General features: G+C 43.6%; 3 protein-coding genes across 6 annotated transcripts in view; 1 reads left to right on the top strand and 2 right to left on the bottom strand.

The window, feature by feature from the left end:
- Nucleotides 1-1,254: 1,254 nt before the first annotated feature.
- On the bottom strand, nt 1,255-6,380 carry LOC108095882 (protein bride of sevenless). Of its 4 annotated transcripts, none has more exons than XM_017197191.1 (6): nt 6,269-6,380; nt 4,692-4,853; nt 3,954-4,430; nt 3,295-3,744; nt 1,722-3,181; nt 1,255-1,660 (listed from the first exon to the last, which is right to left on the bottom strand). In XM_017197191.1, exons 2-6 carry the CDS (start codon nt 4,732-4,734, stop codon nt 1,403-1,405), a joined length of 2,688 nt encoding a protein of 895 aa, XP_017052680.1. In that variant the 5' UTR covers nt 4,735-4,853; nt 6,269-6,380; the 3' UTR covers nt 1,255-1,402. The 4 variants fall into 4 exon arrangements, with proteins under 4 accessions (XP_017052680.1, XP_017052681.1, XP_017052682.1 ...); XM_017197192.1 differs by having other exon boundaries at nt 6,335-6,367; XM_017197193.1 differs by lacking the exon at nt 6,269-6,380 and adding an exon at nt 5,765-6,230.
- A 290-nt stretch (nt 6,381-6,670) lies between these two features.
- LOC108095883 (mediator of RNA polymerase II transcription subunit 15) lies at nt 6,671-9,213 on the bottom strand. Its single transcript, XM_017197194.1, has 3 exons — nt 8,074-9,213; nt 7,791-7,914; nt 6,671-7,725 (listed from the first exon to the last, which is right to left on the bottom strand). The coding sequence occupies exons 1-3, from the start codon at nt 9,049-9,051 to the stop codon at nt 6,944-6,946; spliced, it is 1,884 nt and encodes a 627-aa protein (XP_017052683.1). The 5' UTR covers nt 9,052-9,213; the 3' UTR covers nt 6,671-6,943.
- A 3,341-nt stretch (nt 9,214-12,554) lies between these two features.
- The window catches only part of LOC108096022 (cardioacceleratory peptide receptor), a 32,598-nt gene continuing 25,460 nt past the window's right edge, over nt 12,555-19,692 (top strand). Inside the window, exon 1 of the mRNA XM_017197371.1 lies at nt 12,555-13,034. The gene's annotated coding sequence lies outside the window, so the exon portion shown is untranslated. The remainder of the gene's footprint in view (nt 13,035-19,692) is intronic.

Here is a 19,692-nt window from a genome sequence, read left to right as displayed (position 1 = left end):
CCAGGCCAAAAATAAACAGGAAAAGTGGCAAGAGGAAAAACTCATTTCGCAGCGCGCTATCGCCGCCCAGCAATCAGACAAACCGCCCACGAGCGAATCCTTATCCTCGTCCTTGGCGGGCCAAGACATTTCCTTTTTGTGTGTCGGCAAATGAAGTGCAAATTATGCCAACGGCCAGTGCGGAGAAAAGCGCGAAAACAAAGCGCTTTTCACGTTGCCCCAAAAAGTATGCCATATACACGAGTGCGCGCGGGGAATTTGTGGGGGATTTGGGGCGAGATTACATGAGCAGAGCATAACTTTATTGAGGTTGGCCCGGATCCTGCCGCCCCATCTTACCCCCCACTCCCCCCTCCATCCCCCCCGGCTTAACCCTCTAATGCTCCGCGCGTGGCATTGTCAGCAGAATCGGCGCCATGCGAAATGGTCGCGTGTAGTCGGTAGTTGGTGGCAACCTCGCTTTTTTCGCCGGCCTTTGTGGCGGCTCGATAGCACATCTTGTTGCGCATTTGTCCATGTACCACGGTCAATGTTCTTGCCCCGGCCAGTGTCACCCTGACGTCAGCGTCCTCCAGCGAGCCCTTTCCCCTCCCCCTCCCCTTCCCCTCCCCTTGCCCCGCCCTTATAAACACCGCCCCTTTCCAAGGCCAAACAAACGCTCGTCCAATGTCGCGTGACGCACAAGGATATCGAGTCCTGTGATTGTCGTCGTCGCCGTTCTGCCTTAGCTGATTTTTCCTTAGCCCATCTAGCTTTCGTTGTTTGCCCTGTCACGTGTTTGCCCAGCCAATTAGAGTTATAGCCCGATAAAGAGAGAGCGAGGGAGAGAAAGCCGGCGAGCTTGGCGAGCTTTCACTCAGCGGGTACACGAACCACTTTTCGAAACCCATTTTTGGAAAGCAAACTCTACAGGAGCGGATTTATAAGGTGAGGACTTGCCAGGACCTGCACTTCAGCTGATATAGCTCCTCTAAATGATGACAGATTTTGGATTGGTATATCCAAAATGATTGCGATGATGGCCTCTAAGAAACTGCATCACTAGTTTGGTTTCCATTTTTTGGTCGATTTTCTTGATATTTTTTGCCAAATTCCTGCACTTTAAACCCATAACTTATAATTGTGATGATGTCCTCTAAGATCATCATCATTAGCATAATTAGTTTGGTTTCGATAGATTTTTTCGCAGATTTTCTTGTTTTTTCGAAAGAATTTAAAAATATACAGATTTCTAGAAATGAATTAAGATACAAATTTGATTATTTAAATCGGTTTATTATCTTAACTTCCATAAGATCTTGGTTCGTCAGTGATTCAAAATGTTGGACAGTTTTAGGTGAATTCACGTTCTGGGAGCTTTGACTAGAAGTGCCTCATCACACGCACGGGATTACTGGAGGGGTTAGAATCGGGTGATCTTGTTGTGGTCGGGTGTGGGTGGCAGCGAGGACACCGAGGAGCGGGAAGGACTCTGTTGGGGCCGCGGAGGCGGACGTTGCGGATTGATGTTGGCATTGGCCTGGCGGAGATTGGCGAAGAACTGCTGGCGACGGGGGCCTCCTCCTCGCAGGGGTAACGTGGGAATCTCGCTGGGCGACTGGTGGTTCACCTCCTCCTGCGAACAGTGGCGCATGGCGGGGTTCACGCACTCATAGACACTCTGCAAAATAAGATTTTAAAATTAATTATAATCTATAAATAGATTTTATTAAGTTACCAACCTGCTCCGAGGAGTACTGATTGTTCTGGGCAAAAGCCAGAGAGGTGAGCGAGGGCAAAGCCTGGGCGATATCCGACCGCTCGATACCCCTTACAATGAGAAAAGTACGCGGTATAAGGATGCCCACGAGTACCGCCCAGCCGGAGGCCTGCAATCCCAGCGGAATGGCTGCATCGCGCCACTCGTCCCCGAACATGGACAACGCAATCCAGGCGACCCAAATCACCATGATTAGCACCGCTCCGATGACAATGAGTATTCCCTCGCGGTAGTTCCGCTGCGATCGGTAAATAGAGGGTATCAGAGCGCCCACACAGCAGAGGAGCACAAAGTCGTAGGCCAGGAGGCCCCACAACCAGCGCCCGTAGTAGATATTCTCGCAGGACACCGCCTCCGAGGCGACGTGCATCACCACCAGGAGTTGCACGGACATGCCCACCTGGGCGACGACACTGAAGGCGCAAATCACCGCCTGGATGTAGCCATTCACGTGGGACAGGAAGCCGCCCTCGGAGCCAATCGAAGCCAGCATGACGGCCCGGCAAAGGAGCAGGGAAAAGACAAAGCAGTAGACCAGGGTCATAATGAAAACCCGCACCGCACACAGGGTATTCAGAGTTTGGGCGTCCTCGAAGGTCACATGCGAGTTGCGCTGCTCGCCCACGTATTCAATGGAAAAGGGCACAAAGGAGCAGAAGACCAGGATGAGGGACAACAGGAGCAGAATCGAGGTGGCCGGATTGCCCTCGAAGACGTCGCCCAACGAGATGCGCACCACAATGAACACCAGGATGGCCAGCGTGGCAATCAGGCCGAGAATGGCGGCCGTCAGCCCAGTTGCCACCCACGTGTCCATCTTGATGCGCCAGAACATCACCGATTCGCCGTCGAAGAGGAAGGGATAGCGCCTATTGTCACCCGCACTGTACTGGCAGTTGAACACCTGGCCGAACTTGGTCTTCAGCTCCAAAGTGGTGTGATTGTCCCGATTGTAATGGTAGTAGGTCGTCACATTGGTCTCGAAGTTCTGCGAGGCAATCTCACGCAGTTCGGTTCGCGAATCCCCCGTAATCTTGTCCAGCATTTGCACCTTCTTCTGGTACATCTGGAAGTTCATGGCGGTGCCCATTTTGCGCATCACCAAAAGTGAGAGGATCTCAGCCGTGCTGCGAATCTGACGGTATTCCGATGTCCGCCAATCCTCGATGAAGTTCAGGAAATTGAAGCAGCTCTCCAGCACATACAAATCCTGTTCCTCATCCCGCTTGCAATGTCTGGACAAGGATCCGCGCAGCCAGTTCATCAGGTCGATGATGGAACCGGCAAAACTCAGGACTCGCGAGGGCACCACACTTTTTCCAATCAAAACCTCGTCGAGAACGGTTGGCGTGATGTCCAGTTCGACTGTTGTGCTCAGTTCAATTTCATTCTCCATCAGGACGAAGGCTTTGTTCGGAAGATCTAAGAAGAATATAATTATAATAGATATAGGTATATACTTCTCAAAGATTCTACTTAATTAATTATACAGCTTTGTGTATCCTCAATCTCTTCAAGTTTGAAATTTCGCTCACCTGCCAAAAACTCATCATCCGTTCGATCGGTGGGCACGGAAAACAGAGTGCCGTTCTCCTTGAAGTGGCTGGCCAGCTTATTACCGAACATGATGTAAACGTTCTCATCGCTTTTGAAGTGCATCAAGCACATGTGCTCCTGGCGGGCAGCTTCCATGAACTCGTTGTACATCTCGAGGGTTTCCGTAGTTATTTCCACGGAGGCGATTTTCTCGCCCCACGGCATTTGGTGCAGCAAATGCGCCACTTTGGGAAAGAGATGGGCTCGGGTTCCCGGTATTGGCCAAATATTGTACTCGAGATCCTTGATAACCGACTCTAGTTGTCTGTACAGCTCCCAGTCGAGGAAAATACCCATCGAAAACGGAGCGCACTGCTGCAGAAACTGAACTTCCTGGAGGAGCAAGTTTTCGGCCAAGGTCACGTTGTCGACATTGATGGCGCGGATTCCTGCAAATCATATTAAATATTAAATGAACCATAAATGTATATATTTCTGGTATAGGTAAGACAACAAAGAATAATTAAAATGATGAAACAAAACTGAAAATAATAAAAATGAACTTTAAAACTTAATAAAAGTAAGAATACCCTATATATTTGAGGAGAACTTTCAAGAAGCCTCAAAGAAATCATTCGAGTGGAAGTCAAGTACCAACCAATTTCAAAGTCAGCCATTATGAGATTCGCCTGGTTCACTCGATTGATTACGAAGAGCGCTGAGACGGGATCCTTGGTCAGGACACTGAGCATCACATCGCCCTCGAGTATCGTGAGGAACTCATCCTGCTTTTGCACCACCGTTCCCTCATCCGCGCTACTGATGGTTAACTGTAGGCCATTCCGACAGATATCCGCCTGCAAACCAGACGTTGTTCCACTGCTGCTCCCCTCAGTCGTGGACGAGATGAGTGGGGCCAGTTGGCCATCCACGGAGCTGGAGACTCCGTCATCGGTGCTGGTGGTTTGAGCCACCGTCGTTGGGGCCTTTGTGGTAATACTGGTGGGCTTGGCCTGTTGACTTGTGGGCTGCGGTTTGGTTATTCGAAGGGGAGCGGACTTCTTGGTGGGAGATGTCAAGTCTACTCCATGACAGTCCAAAATGCAGAGCAGAGTGAGTAGCACGCACAGCAGAACTGGAAATTAAAGAATACATTTAAACTAAGCAATTTATTAAGTTAGCTTTGCTGACAAATCGATAGACCATAGAATTAAAGAAAAAAACAAAAACCGTAGGAATAATTCAAACAGACAACGCAATTGTCAAACTTAAATGCGGTTGAAAAGAATAAATTAAGTCCCTGAAATATGACCAGAATAAATATAAGAAATCCCCTCAAGTTGCTATTCATTCCATTGCATTTCACTTGGACTTACAACATTTACTGAGCACTTACCCACTGGAAATGGCTTCCTCCGGCCAGACTGCCACGAACCCATGACCTTCCCTTAAAGTTGAATGCTTTTTAATTATACAAAAAATGTACGTTGATAATAAAACGATTTCACTGTCTCTTTTTTTAACATGCACGGATAATTGGTAGCATTTTAAAAGCACTCTGGAGCACAAAAAGAAAACTGTAAGTGGGATATTAACAATTGGAGGCGACAACTTTGAACCGGGCTTTGAATCGTTATGCGAATGCGAACTTCTGCACAATTTCAATTTTAGCTTCTGCGATTTTTCCTGGTCACTTCAACCATTCGCCGACTGCGTGGAGAGTGTTGCACTTTAATCGCATTAAAAATTGTCACACTAACACAGACTTGGGCTTGGCACAGTTTCCACTTTCGCATGCCCGTTTCTTCGTGATTTTCCCCACTATCACTGCAAAGTAATGCGGTGGAAAATATTTCTGTTTCGCATATTCTCTCCCTTTGGGAAAATCAATAGAATTTTTTTTAAGGCGAATTGCGGAATTTATGGCACCGCGATTATAACACAGATTTACGCACTGAGCCCTTTGACAGTCTGAGCCGCAATAGTTGGGGTTTCGGCCATGGGTGCGCAATGGTAAAACACAAACTGAACGCCTCACTGGTTTTAGGGTCAATTAAACGATTCTCGTTTTATATTTGCCCACTGATGTACGCAGCACTCAGGCCATATATTTTGTCTGTCCGCGAACGAGCAATTTGATTTGTAAGCCCCTGTGTTAACGGGTGCAGTATTGCAGTGGCCCGAACAATGCAATTATGTTCTATTCGATTTTTTTAGTCAGTCGGCCGCCTTTATTTAGTTTTTTCTTTCTGTTGTGGAACCCACCCCCGGGGAAAAGCGAACGCGGAACACTGATGTGGCAATGCTTTTGCACCTGTTTTTGGCCGTTTTGTTTTGACTAACTTGGCTTTGGCCGGGCAATCGCTGGTTGTTATGGTTATGGGCTCAAACTGTCACTCACACCCATTGAGTGCTTTTCGCTTCGGTTCGAGTGTACATTTTCCCATAATTATACAAATAAATATGTACCCGTGTACCCTCGAAGCCAGTTCAAATATTGGTCATTGCAATTAGCCGGACTGGTTGGTTGGTTGGTTGGTAAAAGTTTCAGCTTTCAGGTTTCAGTTTCAGGGTGGAAAAGGGTGGCCTGTCAAAAGTGCCGATCAGTAATTGCAATTTCGGCCACTTCCAACGCTGAGCACTTGACAGCCTGCACAATATTTGTTATCGGTTGGGCTTATCAAAATGTTTCATTTAATTTTGTGGCTATGCAATCTAAACGGATTCCCCGTGGAGAGTGTTCTGTGGAATATCCTTGAAAACAGAAACGACAGCCGGGCCTTGGGCAGTGACATTCGCAGGGCGCTTTTCCGGGTTTCGGGGCTTTTGCATAACACTTTTAATTAATGTCAAAGGCAACGGCAGTCGAAAAACAGCCAACTGCATTTGACTGCATTGCATAAGTTTAATTTGAACTCTTCTCCTCTGGGTTTTTATAACTTTTATTGCGTTAGGAACTATTTCGGGCTTCACTTGTTGGTCTTTTTTCGGCTTTGTGGTATTTCATTAAAAAATTTGCACTATGTTTCGGGCACACACGCATCAATATGTCACCGCCGGACCTCGTTCACGTTTAAACTGTTTTCTGAAACTAAACTGGCGGTAGAACCAACGATAGCGCCTCACTCGTAAGCCCATAAAAATGCAGCTGCTTTTTAGGGTTAGAGGGGGTGGTCTTAGGCCTTATTTTCCACTCGACTCACGCTCACCTGCTCGGGGGTGATGCCTTGTTTCGGCCAGCTCAGTTGGTCTTGCCTCGCAGTCAATATAATATGCAGTTATTAGTGACACCAATGGGCAATTTTCAGCCGGATTGGGATTGCCAAGGGCCAAATAGGTCACTTCTGCTTTCACCTTGTTCTAAGACATTTCCAGTTTTTATGCAATTTCAAAAGTATTTTAATTCTGATCGCCAAGACAAATTACATAAATACTTGTACGCAAGGTACAAACAATAATTTTTTTTCGTACTAAATAGCCTAAAACTGAAAGGGTTTTGGTGTTCATGGCTTACGTTGTCTGGAAAAATTTCGTACAATTTTGATATGAAATATTCATTGAAATGAAATATTGAGATGAATAATGGTGTTTGGTTTCTCGTGCTTCGATGTTACTTCATTTTACTGATCTGGAATGAATCCAGTCCCCTTATTGACCATCTCCCGCTCCTTTGTTGGCCGTCCTCCGAATGGATTTGGGTGGCCCACGAGCGGTGACTGATCCACTTGGGTACTTGATCCCACAGTCATCGTCCTCGCTGCAGGACGAGATTTCCGAGGAAAAACGGATGTCATCGGTGTAGGTCTCATCCATGCTGTCAATGGGCGTTTCCACCTCGGTGTCATCATCCTTTTTATCCCCCTGACAGCCGGCGATGTTGCGGGGATTCTTGATTACCCTCTCACAAAGTCCGCTTTTGGAAAGTTTGTTTTGAATCAAAATGTCATCGAGATCGGGCATCTGCTCGCTCACAGGCTGGCCATTCATTTCATTTTGCTGCACCTGAGTGCAGAAGCGCTGTAGTTGGCCCAGAAGTTCCCGCATTCCCATTTCGGAGGACTTGACTGCCAGACTGTGATCCGAGGAGGATTTCTGGGCCTCAGGGCTCTGCGGCAGTGGCTTAGAGGTGCTGTGATAAGCCGCGGAGTTCTTGGGAGTCACGTTCAGATCCTTTTTGTTGGCACCGCCCACTTTGCCGTGGCTCTTGACTCCTTTTGCAACAGAATGTTTCAAGTTCTGCGATGGCTGGTAGTCAAGATTCTTGCTCGCCGAGGCAGCTGCCGCTAAATTTGCCTTCGAAAGACTGATCATCTCCGGTGTTGGCTTGCCGGACATCAGAGATTGGTGCTGGTAGAACATCTTGTCGTACTCGGACTTCATGCACAAATAGCGAAAGTGTCGCGAGTTCTCCTCCCCGTAGTAAATAACCTCTGTTGGGTTTAAAATTTTAAAAGTAGTTGAGGGTAATTATTAGTTATAGTTTATAAGAACCTACTGCTGGTAACGTGTTCTTGCAGCTTCTCCAGTTGCTCATTTGTCTGCTTCAATTCGCCGGAGAACCTTTCGATTTTGTGGCCCAGATCTCGTAAGTTCTTCACAAGAGCATCCGAGATGGTGTTCTAGGTAGAGATAAAAAATTGTTGTTTTGTAGGATATTATATAATTTAATATCTATGTATTAACAAAATATGTTTTTCGAACCGAGCCATCATTAATACTAAAATAAAAACTATACATGTTGTTCTTCTAATTTTTAGAAATTAAATAATAGCTCTTACCCCTACGGCAGTTTGGACGGTCTGGCGGATCAGCTCGAAGAACTCCTCGGGATCGTCGTCCTTCTCTCCATCTTCATCGGCGGTACTCACGTGCACCTTGCCCGTCGGAATCGGCTGCCGCCCACGCGAGTGCTTCTGATGCGGATGCGGATGCGAATGTGCTTGAGGATGCGGATGCTGATGCTGATGCTGATGCTGTTGGTGGTGCAGCTGCTGTTGGTGATGGTGGTGCTGTTGCTGCTGCTGTTGCTTCAAGTGGCTGTGGTTCGACATCTGCTGCTGGTGGAGCTGGTGCTGCGGCGGATGTTGCATCACTCCCGTTTGCGTCTGCATTTGCATTTGCATTTGGTGGACGTGGGAGTGCTGGTTGTGCCGCCGCCTGTTGCCATGATTTACCGGCTGTGGAGCCATTACCTCCTTGTCGGAGGAGTCGGCGTTATCATCTATGGGATAGTTGCTCCTCTGGGTGTTGCCCTTTCCGTGGTGCTGCATCCGATGCGTCTCCTTCGGCTTCGCCATGCTGTAGACACTTTGGTTCACCTTGCCCTCGGCCAGATTAAAATGCGGCATCTTGTTCATCTGCGGCTGACGGCCGGTGGCCTTGTTGGCCATATTCTGCCGCCTCGAGGACATGGCGTTGTAGGGCGACGGGTGGGCGTGGCCGGGAATCATTTGCGAAGGCGATGGCTGATTTAATGTGCTCGGGGCATTTCTCAAATTGGCCGCCGTCAGCGGAAGATTGGTGGTGATGTAGTAATCGTTTTCTGTCACAAAACTGCGCTGAGTTCGAGAATCGTTTGGCCGAGAGCTAATGGTTCCGGGTCCGCCTCCAATTCCCGATCTTTCAGTTCGCATTGTCGTGGTTTTGGTCATACCTGCATGCGAAATAGCCACCGACTTCACTGGATGCAATGCATCCAGCTTGGATCCGTACACCTCCTCGATTCCCTTGCGACGACTCGGGCGCACCATTTTCATTGAAGCGATTCCGATCACTCAACTAAAAAACCTCGGTTCGGTTCGGCCTTCGATTTCGATGGCCTCGATTTCTACCAATTAACGCAAATTCACAAGAAAGTATAAACTGTATTTTGAATGTTTTACATCTATATATGTTCCTGGGGTGACTTAGCTTAAATGAATGGAGTATATGGGGTACTGTTCGAAGTAATTACAAGAGTCTACTTGGATGATGAATTTGTTAAATTAGAAATATGTATTAAACAAAATTGTTCCGTCACATTTTTATTAACTTTCCTGTAAAAGCAGAGTGGGCTTAATATTCGCCGGAGAATGATTTCTGAGTAGAAATCCCATTTAAATTGCTTACTCACTCCACTGCTTGACTGGCAACCACATACAATTTCACACCTCCTCATCATTCAAGCCGCAGGTAGTGAGAGAGTTTTCCCGTAAATTTGTTTACCTTTTGCCGCTCAACTAACCACAAATGGCAATGACACAGACCAAAGGTTCAATGTTTGTCCGCTTTGCCGGAAATATTTGCTCGCTCCGACGCCAAATCAAATGCTAATGAGCTGCATCCGATGGTGGGTGCCACTTGCTTCTCGCTTGGAAGTGGTTCATCGCTCGGCAAAATTATTACCAATATTTATCCGATTATTTACCTTTGAACCGCCCAGAGCGGCTGTGTATCCACGGCGAGTTATTCGACAGCCGGGCCACGTTGGCTGAATCCTTAAGCAGGCAACTGGCTTTAAGGCCTTGTCTGGACTACTGCTGAAAATAGACCGCTTAGCCTCAGGTTACAGACACTCAAGACATAAAGGGAATTTAAGGCGAAAAGGATTCAAGGAGGGGCACACAATAAACTGCTGAAGGACCCTTAAAAATTGGGTCATCTGTCTGTGGGGACTGCGCTCTGAAACGGAAAACCCAAGGCACCCGGCCCAACTGCCTTCCTCATGTCTTCATTATGCAAATTGCGTATACGACGCGTGTGCTGCGGGCCACTGCAGGAGACCTTCCCCCTTTCCTCTTTCCGCCAGCAAATCATTTTGTTGACAATCTGTTGCATGCGAAACTTATTAGGAACGAGATGCTATCTGCAGCTATAATTTTCATTTAATGCACACCCTTTTCATTTCCCCTAAACGACCTCAAGTACTTTCCATTTAATTCGTTTTGCGACTGTCTGCTCTAGTCATAAATATAAATGAACCATGAAAGGCCGGCAACAGTGGACTATAATTTAAGATCCTGGCCTGCATTTGAAGCCTTGAAGTTTATTTCCATGCATGTGTTACTGAATTCGAGGAAGCGAGAGAGGTCAGACAGGCTTAATTTGTTGAAAATTCGCAGAAAGCTGCCACTAAGCCTTTCAGTTGATGCCAAATGACGTTGTCGTTGACATTGCCTAGGCAACAAAATGGTCAAACTCTCATGATTTGCTGTCGTTCTATGGAGTGTTCGCAGAGATTATCGGCGGAATGGCAACAAAATTAGATACACAACATGGGCAAACAAAACGTGAGCCATTCGAAATGAATATTAGTCATTAGCATCATGCGGAACGATAAATTTTGATGTGCCCAGCATTAGACCAGCTTAAGGCGGGGACATTTCCAAGAAATTTATCACCGAAGAAACTTTGCCCCGCGGCGCAGATAAATCATGCGAATGGTGACCACAAGTCGCTTGGCAGCAAATTGTTGAGCATTCGCAAGGCACATGAAATACGAAATGTTTCCGCTGGCATTTCTTTATTTTAATTGCAGACCAGGCCAATTAAAAGGAAAGTAAGCGTTGCAGCATTTCACAGACGCATAAATTTGTCGACTGTCAGCAAGTCTTCAAGACTTTCCGGACACTTTACGACTGCCCACCCAAAATACGTCATTTGTATTTTAGTTTTCTATTTCTGGCTGAGAGGCTGACGAATTTCTAGGTTTCCTTAGCACTGAGTATTTACTTCGAAATAATTACCATCGAGCAAGGATTTATATAAATTTAATATTATTAATAAGTTACCATATCATATATATTGGATTTTGTAAATATACTATTAACTTAACTTATGTTTCCGTCAAGTGTATTCAACAGTCGTTCAGATGTTGATTCTTGATCCTTCTCGTGTTAATGGATGTATTTATAAAGCAGAATACATATATTAATATGGGCAGCGAGTAAATAATTTTACGCCTATTTATTTGCTTAATTTAAAGAGCTATTTATCGCTGTTTATTTATTTTAAAGTATTTCCACTGACAGACGAACATGACGAACGAGAATTTCCCCGCGTTCGCACTCTTTCTGGGCCGTGTGCTTTATGACAAAATGTTCCCAATAAATAAATGCTACAACGAAATAAATTGCCGCTACAGATATCATACAAATAAATTTGCTTATTTATGCGATGCTGCCAAAGTTTCGAACAAATTTCGCGATTCGAATCGAGTCTCTCACTTGCGTTCTCATAAATGCAGCTGCTGTCGCTTTGTTTTGTTTCGGCTTTTTAATAAAAAATCGGTCTGACTCGACTTTGATTGTTGATGATTGTTTTCTGAATTTTGATGGCTTTTTGTCACGAATTCTCAGCAGAGAATTTCTTTATGTTGCCCATTTTTTATACGCGCTACAGATCAGTGGGGTGCGGATTTCTCCTTTTGTTTTGGCTCATCACAGAAAACTGAATGAAATGAAAATACAATTTCTTGGTATTTGGGTCAGCTGGGTGTTTTGGCACACTTCAGTTGGATCAATTAAAGTCATAAACATGGCGATGCAGTTTGCAAGGCAATGCAGCGAATGCATTTATGAGGTAAGTTCGGTGCATACAAATTCTGAAATAAGTTGGATTCGAAAGGCATAATCATGTAAATTTAACTTTTAATTTCTCTGTTAAAAACTAGTAAAAAGAAACAAGTTTACTTATTATTACCTTCTTTTTAAGGTTAAAAATAATAAAAACACAGGGAAAACTATAAGCTAATTAAGCATTTGTAGCACTTATCACCATTGATAAGAAAGCTCGCTTGATGTTGAGCAACATTAAGCTCTTGCTGGCCGTCAGCAACATGTTGCTGGTGCACGCACGTAGCTGCCCCTTGAAGCTGGCTAGTCAACAGTAATTAATTGGCCAACTGGCCATAAATATTAACTAAACACTTGAGCCACTCTAGCTGCACATCCGCAAGGCTTGGTCAAGAGCAGCGGCAACATGGCCAGCAATGTTTGCAGCATGTTGACAGCCTTTCCGATCCGAAACGAAACGAGTTCGGCAACATAAACAAAAAACAGCTGTTTCGGTTGTTCAGTTGGCGGCTTCTTTAGCCGGCTGTCTTGAATGTGGGGTGAAATCAGGCAGCAGGCGGCAGGTCAGTTGTCGTGTGCCTTCGTGTTGCCGTTGTCGGCACACCAGCAACACCAACGACGGCAGCAACAGCAGCAACGGCAACGGCAGCAACATCAGAAGCAGCAACAGCAGCCCAAACAGGAAAATCCGCACGACGATGCCACACACAGAAATTCAGTTCAATGCGAAATTTTGTTTGAACCAGACGCGAAATTTCTTAACGCTGCGTGGCCGAAAGCGATTTTCGTAAATCGTAATCGTAAAAATTGTCAACAACTTTAAGAGCCAAGAGCCCTAAAAACAGTGAAGAAAAAAAGTTATTGGTAAAATAAAAAATAAATAGAAGAGTGTAAATTAAGAGTGTATTACAAAAAGGTGAACAATTAATTCGGCATATAAATCAAGTGATCGCGTGTGCATCTTTAAGATACTTGTAAGACAAGATTGCCTGACTAAACGAAGCTCATCGAAGTCAATTGCCTTCAGTGAAATCGCTGGCCAATTGGTCGCGTCGCTTGTTTTACACATTTTTTAACACCGAACTCAATTTCGATTTGAATTCGAAGTGCAATTTCAATTTCCATTTCGAGTGCACAATATTCAATTGGAATTGCAATTGCAATTCCAGCCACGGCAAGTAGTTTGAGTGAGTATCGGTGCGGTTGCGCAATTACTAAGCGCCATGCCTTGGACTCGCTGTCTGTGTCCATGTCGCCCTCTTAGCGCTAAGTATCTATTCAATTTATATATTCGTTCGCATTTAGTTGACAGTGATTAATCTTAACATTTGAATGCGAACTCATGCTAAGCTCAGCAATTAATTTGTTCGCCTGGATTTCCACACCGCGACACTGCGAATGCGACTCAATTATGCATGTTGCACCAGGATTTCAATTCGTTTTCACAAAGCGTTACATTTCATTCCAAAAATGCAACAAACCACTGGCTAATTGATTGAAAGAGTGGTTGGAATTTTGTTAAGAATTAATTGCCCAGCTGTCATGAGCTTTTTATATAGTTGTCCTATTAAATTTGGCCTAATTGAGGGATATTAAATGTTAACCACTTGTCGAGTTTATTAAAATTTGAAATGGACATTTCATTAGGTGAAGTAATATGATAGGCTACAATGGGGAGAATGTAATTGAGAATACCTGAATGCGGTTTAACATAATAAATTCATTCTTGACAAGAATATAATTAAATTGTACTTTGACATTTTTCTGCTTATTATTCATTTTCAAAGAAATTGATTATTAATTTATAGCTTTCGTGGAAAGAAACATTTTCATTTGCTAAGTTTACCATATTTTGCTCTTATTAATTATTTTCACGTTTTTACATTATAGAAAAGGTAACAGGAGTTTAAGTAAATATACAGAATATTTAGCAAACTTACTCAACTGAGAAATATAATTATTTGTTAAAAAATTGAAGAGGGGAAACTTTTCTTGCAAAATTAAAAGTTACTTTGTAGCTAGTACTCTTTTAGTTTCACTAAATTTCTTTTGAGGATAATAATTACAGCTATAAATAGTAAAGAGCGTTGTCAGCTTCGTTTTGACCCATTTAAATAGCTGAAAATGTCCGCAAGCTGTACAAATAAACGCACTCCAACCTGAACAGACCTCAACTACAGCTGCGAGCCATCAAGTGTAAGCCAGACCGATGTGCTTGAATAAACCAAGGCAAAGCCTCGGAACTCGGCACAAAATTAAATTTTGTTCGCAATGTATAGTTGTCAATTTGTTTCCAAGTGGCGGTTGCACTAACCAACTGCGCTGGGAAAAGAAGCGAAACCACGGCGGCCCTTGAAGGGAACGCGGCTTCAATGGTGTTTGCCAATTAATAGCAAAATTGAGCCAAGATAAAGTTGAGCAAGTGCTTTTGTTCGGGAAGAAAAACTTAAGTTTCGTTTGTTGTCGTGGCGAGTGCGGAAGTTGCCAAAATAGAGAGGCACAGAGCACACAGAGGGTCGAGTAAATAGGAAACTTTGCAAGCAAAAAAAAGGGAAAACTATCGGTGGAAAGTCGCTTATGAGCAGCCAACACTTATGTATACATGTCACATAGGGACAACTCCATTCCCGAATCAGAATCAATCTACCCCACAACCACAAGTCATGTATCTTTGTGCGGATGTATATATGTATATGTATATGTGGGTCAGCGATGTTGATTGTGATTGATCTGCGTTTAATGCCATTTTGTTGTTAGACGGAAGCGTAAAACTGGTCAGCTTGGAGCGATGATGTGGCACAAATCTCTGCCAGAGGGTCCCTCCATCCGAGCGGGAAAAGTTCTAGAGGTTGGGGGCTGTCATCCGAGCTACACATGCTCGACATATTTATGAAGTTGTTGACTTGGCCGTGGCCAGCTTTGACATGCAATCCGGCCGGCATATGCGGGACTCCTTTTACACATTTTTACGAGCTTATAAGTTTGGTCCCGGCTAATCATGTCCTTGTGTAGCGTTAATACGACCGGAAAATGCGCATATATAACTCTGCACACAGAGAAATTGATTACGATATTGGTTTTTACTTGTAAAAAGCAAATAATTTTAATAGAGATAGAGACATTCTGACAAAATATCTTCCAAGGTTTTTGCTTTTTATTTACACTTCCACAAGTAAATGTTCAGTATATAACAAATGTGTGTGCAAAAGTGTTGAAATTTTGAAGCTCTCCTGTCTTCGAAGATGCTGTGAATTGAACCAGAAATTCCTTTCCTTTCCGTTCCCAAACGACCATATTCACTTGCATCCCAACCCATTCACGTCAAAAACATTAGACAAAGCGAAGAGGAAGGGCGATTCGAGCTTGAGACAGCTAGCCCTGATGTATGCAATGGAAGTGCCAGCCATATCACGTAGGAGCGCTATTTGCCCAATCCCAATCCCAGCCAGCACCATCCCCATCCCTATCCTGATCCCCATTCCCATCCCCATTTTCTACATCCCCAAGACACATATTTGCACAGAGATACGTGCGTGTAAAATTGCAAATCGCATTTGTGGCTTTGGTTTGTTTCAATTTTCAACGACTGACATTTTTGATGCATTGATTATGATATTCTCGGTTTTATATTTGTGCTTTGGCAGTGGCTTATGTTTACTTCAATAGCACAAAGAAGTAAACAAGAAGAAAAGAATTTTATTTGAAATTTTAAAGTAAATATTAAAGCTACCGCGAAGAAATTAGTCTTTCAAAACCTATTCAGCAGGATGTTTAATTTGAAAGGACCTGGGTTGTCTCATTCGTCACGTTCTTATCACGAAAGGAATCCCCAATTTATTTGCATCCATTTACCAGTGAACTCCGGGCTAATCGCAACTTTACGTGTATCACCGACATAAAAGGAGACCCAAACGAAATCGAAACTTCGGCAATGATTTGTCGACTTTTCAGGGTTACTTCACACTTCACAAATTTTACATGCCGATGGGTCGGAAAAAGGAAAAGGAAGGGACTGAGATGGGACGGGCCACCAATAACAGGAAGTTGTCTATTATACGCCCACGTTTCTTCGGAAGACACATACAGATGATTGCAATAAAGATACGCAGACAGACTGTCTATCAGTTTTCCCCGAGCTTTCCACTTAGCTCCGGATTTATTTTCGTATGCTGCACTGCTGCCGGAAACTTCCGCCCAAAGTTTATCATCTCCAGCTGAATGTGCCACTGATTTGTTGCCCCTCGAATGTGCCTAATTGAATCTTGTACATTCTTTTTTGTTGTTCTGCTCACCCGAATGCAAATAAATGTAGCTAATTTATTTATTCAAGTTAAATCGTTTGTGAAATTGGGTCACAATGATTAGACTAAAAGTTCGTTAGGAGCAATGATTTACATTCTTCTAAATGTATATCGCTCTCCGACGTTTTCCACAGGAAATTAGTTCGGTCACTTTATTTGACACAGGAAGCCCACCCAGAACAGCAGAAAATGGCAATTTTCCTGCACATTTTTCAGCAAAATCCCCAACAAAAAACATTCGCTTGGTAATTGCTAATTGTTTTGTAACAAAGCCAACATTTAAATATAAATGGGCCATAAAAAATGTTCCAGATTAGGACAACATTTTTGCTTGTTATAAATTCGCTACATGACAATCAAAAAAATATTTAAAGTCGCAAGCCAAATTTAATAAAATATTCCAAAAATAATTTGCACAATTCACATCCAATTTGTAATGTCTGCCATTATTTGTCAACTTAATGTGCCTACGCCCTGACTCTAGGGAGATTGAATTTAAGAAGAAAAAAAAAGATCTGATTTATTGTGGGAGAGTCTTCGGCAATAAAAGGAAAAAACAAGAAAGCAAATGTCTTAAAACACGGAGGCAAAAAAGTTCCAAAAATACAACGCAGACCACCGCAAATGTGTGGTTGCTGTGCCAGCTGTCAATGATTTGTTTCAACAATTTTGCCTGCCGAGTGTCTCCTTAAACGCACATAAATATTGTGATTACCTATAATGTGCTGACTGCCAGTCTGTCCACGGTCCGCGGTCCTGAAAGGACGAATGTCTGAGCTGTCTGCCGCAGGACACTCCACTCCAGCGCTCTCCCTTTTTGCTGCGTTCGCCACATTTTTAATGATGTGTCGGCAACGCCTTTCAACGTCAGCCAAAGGCTTTAACATAACAATTTCCTTTTAATTCAGGCAGCAACGCAGCTTAATTATCCAAGGGGCTGGAGGCCAATAATCGTTGCTGACACTTTAACGCGGATTTCATACGTTTTATTGGCCATGCAATTATGCATAAATCGCTGCGCCTGACACCTCAATAATTTTTAACTGTTATTGCTTCGCATTTATTATCTCGACAGTGTTTAAGCAGTAGTACAGTCGCAAAATGTAATGTTATGCCTACTTAATGCATGTCAGCTTATTTAAAAGTTTTATGCAGACTTTAAAGCTTAAGGCCATTTATGTGTTCAACTGTTCAATTGTTTTACAATAAAACGAACTCTAACTTTAATAACTTAACAATGTATTAAAGCCCATTTATAGGTAATTATAGAAACCTATTAAAGTGAAAAGTACACACAATTATCCTAAACAGTTAATGCGCCAAAGATGTCCAGACTAAGATAGAATTACTTGGGGACAAACATACTTCATTAGCTTAATCCTGGCAGTTTTTCAAGTCTTTTTGTTCGTATTAGCCCGCATCACCCATGAGAAAACTAAGTTAAAATGTCCCATAAATCTCTGATAGGCCAGGCTAAATTTATTGGAGCCCCCTTATCGGCGTCGCCAACTGTCTAATTAGGCTTTCACTTGGACGGGGCTAAAATGGGGGTGATAAGCGATAAGGCAGACACATGTTAACAGGTTGATATTCTGGCGAAAACAGAGAGCCTAAACAAAGCAATGCCAACAGCTGTCCAAAAACATGGGAGTAACATCAGTCGCACTTTGTTTTCTGTTTTTCGGAGCGTGGGTGTCCACACCAAAATTGAAATCCTCCCTACGCAACGTGCCAAAAATAGCAAACAATACATAAACCGCCGAAAGCAACGTGTTTTCAATGTAATTTTTGGCAAAAATTAATTTACAGATTGAATGTCATTCATAGATAGTTCCTGGAAACTCGGCAAACGGAATTTGTTTGCATTTTCTATTGAAACTTTAGCTGAACATCATATAATTCATGGCACCATACGCACACACACACACACTGGCAAAGTGATTGAAGTTCTGACACAGAATATCAGAAATCGAGCACCAGTAAACTTTTCTGCAACTTATTTAAATGCAAAAACTTTTGCCGTCGAAAGGGGGGATTTGTTTCCAAAAGGGTGAGTGCCCTTCAAGAGCTTGTGCAGCTGACTGAATGCATAAGCTTCACTCTTTGACGCTAATCGATGGTAAAGATTGACAAGGGAGTGACTTATGAATTATGAGTGAATAAGAGTGCTAGTGAAAGGATCCAGTCACAGGAAGTCGGATTAAAACTTCTTTCGAAGTTGGCTTGTTCGTTACACCTTCGCATTTGGACCCTTTACTCAAGGTAGCAAATCCCTTGCAAGCCAAAAAAATATAGTAAAGTTTTTGCGTTGGGAGAGATTTCGTTAGCTCGAAACTAAGTCTAACAAACAAAACTTTCTGGAATGTTCCCTAAACTGGAGTAAAGCTTTTACTCCAAATGGAATCCGGAAACGTATTTTCCACGCCTGCATGGGTCATTTTGTTTTATGGTTTTATTATTCACTTTATTGTCCCCCTATATGCAATCCAAATATTGATCCATGAATAGTCCATAAATTTGACGTATTACGTGATACATTTCGGTTACGATTTCGCAGTCAAATGGGAATCACATATGATGTTGATGAGCACATGACATATAGACTTTGATAGGTTTATTAGTTTGCGATAGTTGTTCAGATACACTTAAAAAAAATTTAGTTGACTAAGTGATACATATTGGTATAGAAATAAGTTAAAACTATTACAGAAAATTAGTTAATTTATGTAGACACAACAGTTTCCAAATTTCTATTATGTTAGGCTTAGCAGTACGTGAAATTGCAGAGTGACTGCATTAAAAAGTAAAAGACAGGCGTATCTTTTTGAGATTTTACAAGTTGACATATTCGAGAGGTACTTAAAACAAACAACGCAAGAGTCGTGCACGTTGTCGCCCAATTGTATTTACATCTGGTGGATTGTGTGTGCGGACAAAGTGCTGCAATCAAAGGTGAGACACCTGGCCTCATGTAAATACCAGGTGAGAGGGGGAGGGGTAAAAAGGGGACAGGACGAAGGGCTGAGCCCACATGAAAGGAGTAAGCAGCATTTGCAGTCGTCGGCGCGTACGTGCCAGGCATTAGAAGTGCGATTCCTTGGATTTTCGATGGCTAGAAGTCGTCGCAATTATGCGGCATTTTGGGTGGAGGTGTTAAAAGTGGCGGGGGGTTCTCAGGTGCTGAGTTGCTCCACTCACCTGACACAGCCAGGTGCTTGCTCTAATGAGAGAGCCCAGGACTTATTTTCGGTGATTGCCGAAAATGGCATTTGCAGCATCTTGCCGAACGCCGATTGGCGGCGGCCTGCGGGGGCGGCGTTTATTGATTTTATTCAGGCAGAAGGGAATCGAGACAAATTATTTTACACTCGAGCGATTTGTGATATGTCTGCGACCTGCCCGCCAGCCGCCATCCGCCAAACGCCGAATCATCGCACCGCCTTCTCGTGATTGACAGCATTTTCAGAAATCCCCAACGAAAACAAAACTCACACTGTGCAGAAAAGCGTGGAAAATGTCTTAATTAATTTCTGGACTTTGCTAA

The sequence above is a fragment of the Drosophila ficusphila genome, unplaced genomic scaffold (assembly GCF_018152265.1).
Source record: "Drosophila ficusphila isolate 14025-0441.05 unplaced genomic scaffold, ASM1815226v1 contig_791, whole genome shotgun sequence".
NCBI lineage: Eukaryota > Metazoa > Arthropoda > Insecta > Diptera > Drosophilidae > Drosophila > Drosophila ficusphila.
The sequence above is the reverse complement of the archived record's forward strand: the minus strand, read 5'-3'. Positions and strand labels throughout refer to the sequence as shown.

Excerpts from the sequence above, each read along its gene's own strand:
- LOC108095882 (XM_017197191.1), bottom strand. The coding sequence starts at position 4,734 with ATGGGTTCGTGGCAGTCTGGCCGGAGGAAGCCATTTCCAGTGG. Across the intron at positions 3,745-3,953 it reads AATGGCTGACTTTGAAATTG|GAATCCGCGCCATCAATGTC; the intron begins GTTGGTACTTGA and ends TATGATTTGCAG. Across the intron at positions 1,661-1,721 it reads ATCAGTACTCCTCGGAGCAG|AGTGTCTATGAGTGCGTGAA; the intron begins GTTGGTAACTTA and ends CTTATTTTGCAG.
- LOC108095883 (XM_017197194.1), bottom strand. The coding sequence starts at position 9,051 with ATGAAAATGGTGCGCCCGAGTCGTCGCAAGGGAATCGAGGAGGTGTAC. Across the intron at positions 7,915-8,073 it reads CCGTCCAAACTGCCGTAGGG|AACACCATCTCGGATGCTCT; the intron begins GTAAGAGCTATT and ends ATCTCTACCTAG. Across the intron at positions 7,726-7,790 it reads GCAAGAACACGTTACCAGCA|AGGTTATTTACTACGGGGAG; the intron begins GTAGGTTCTTAT and ends TAAACCCAACAG.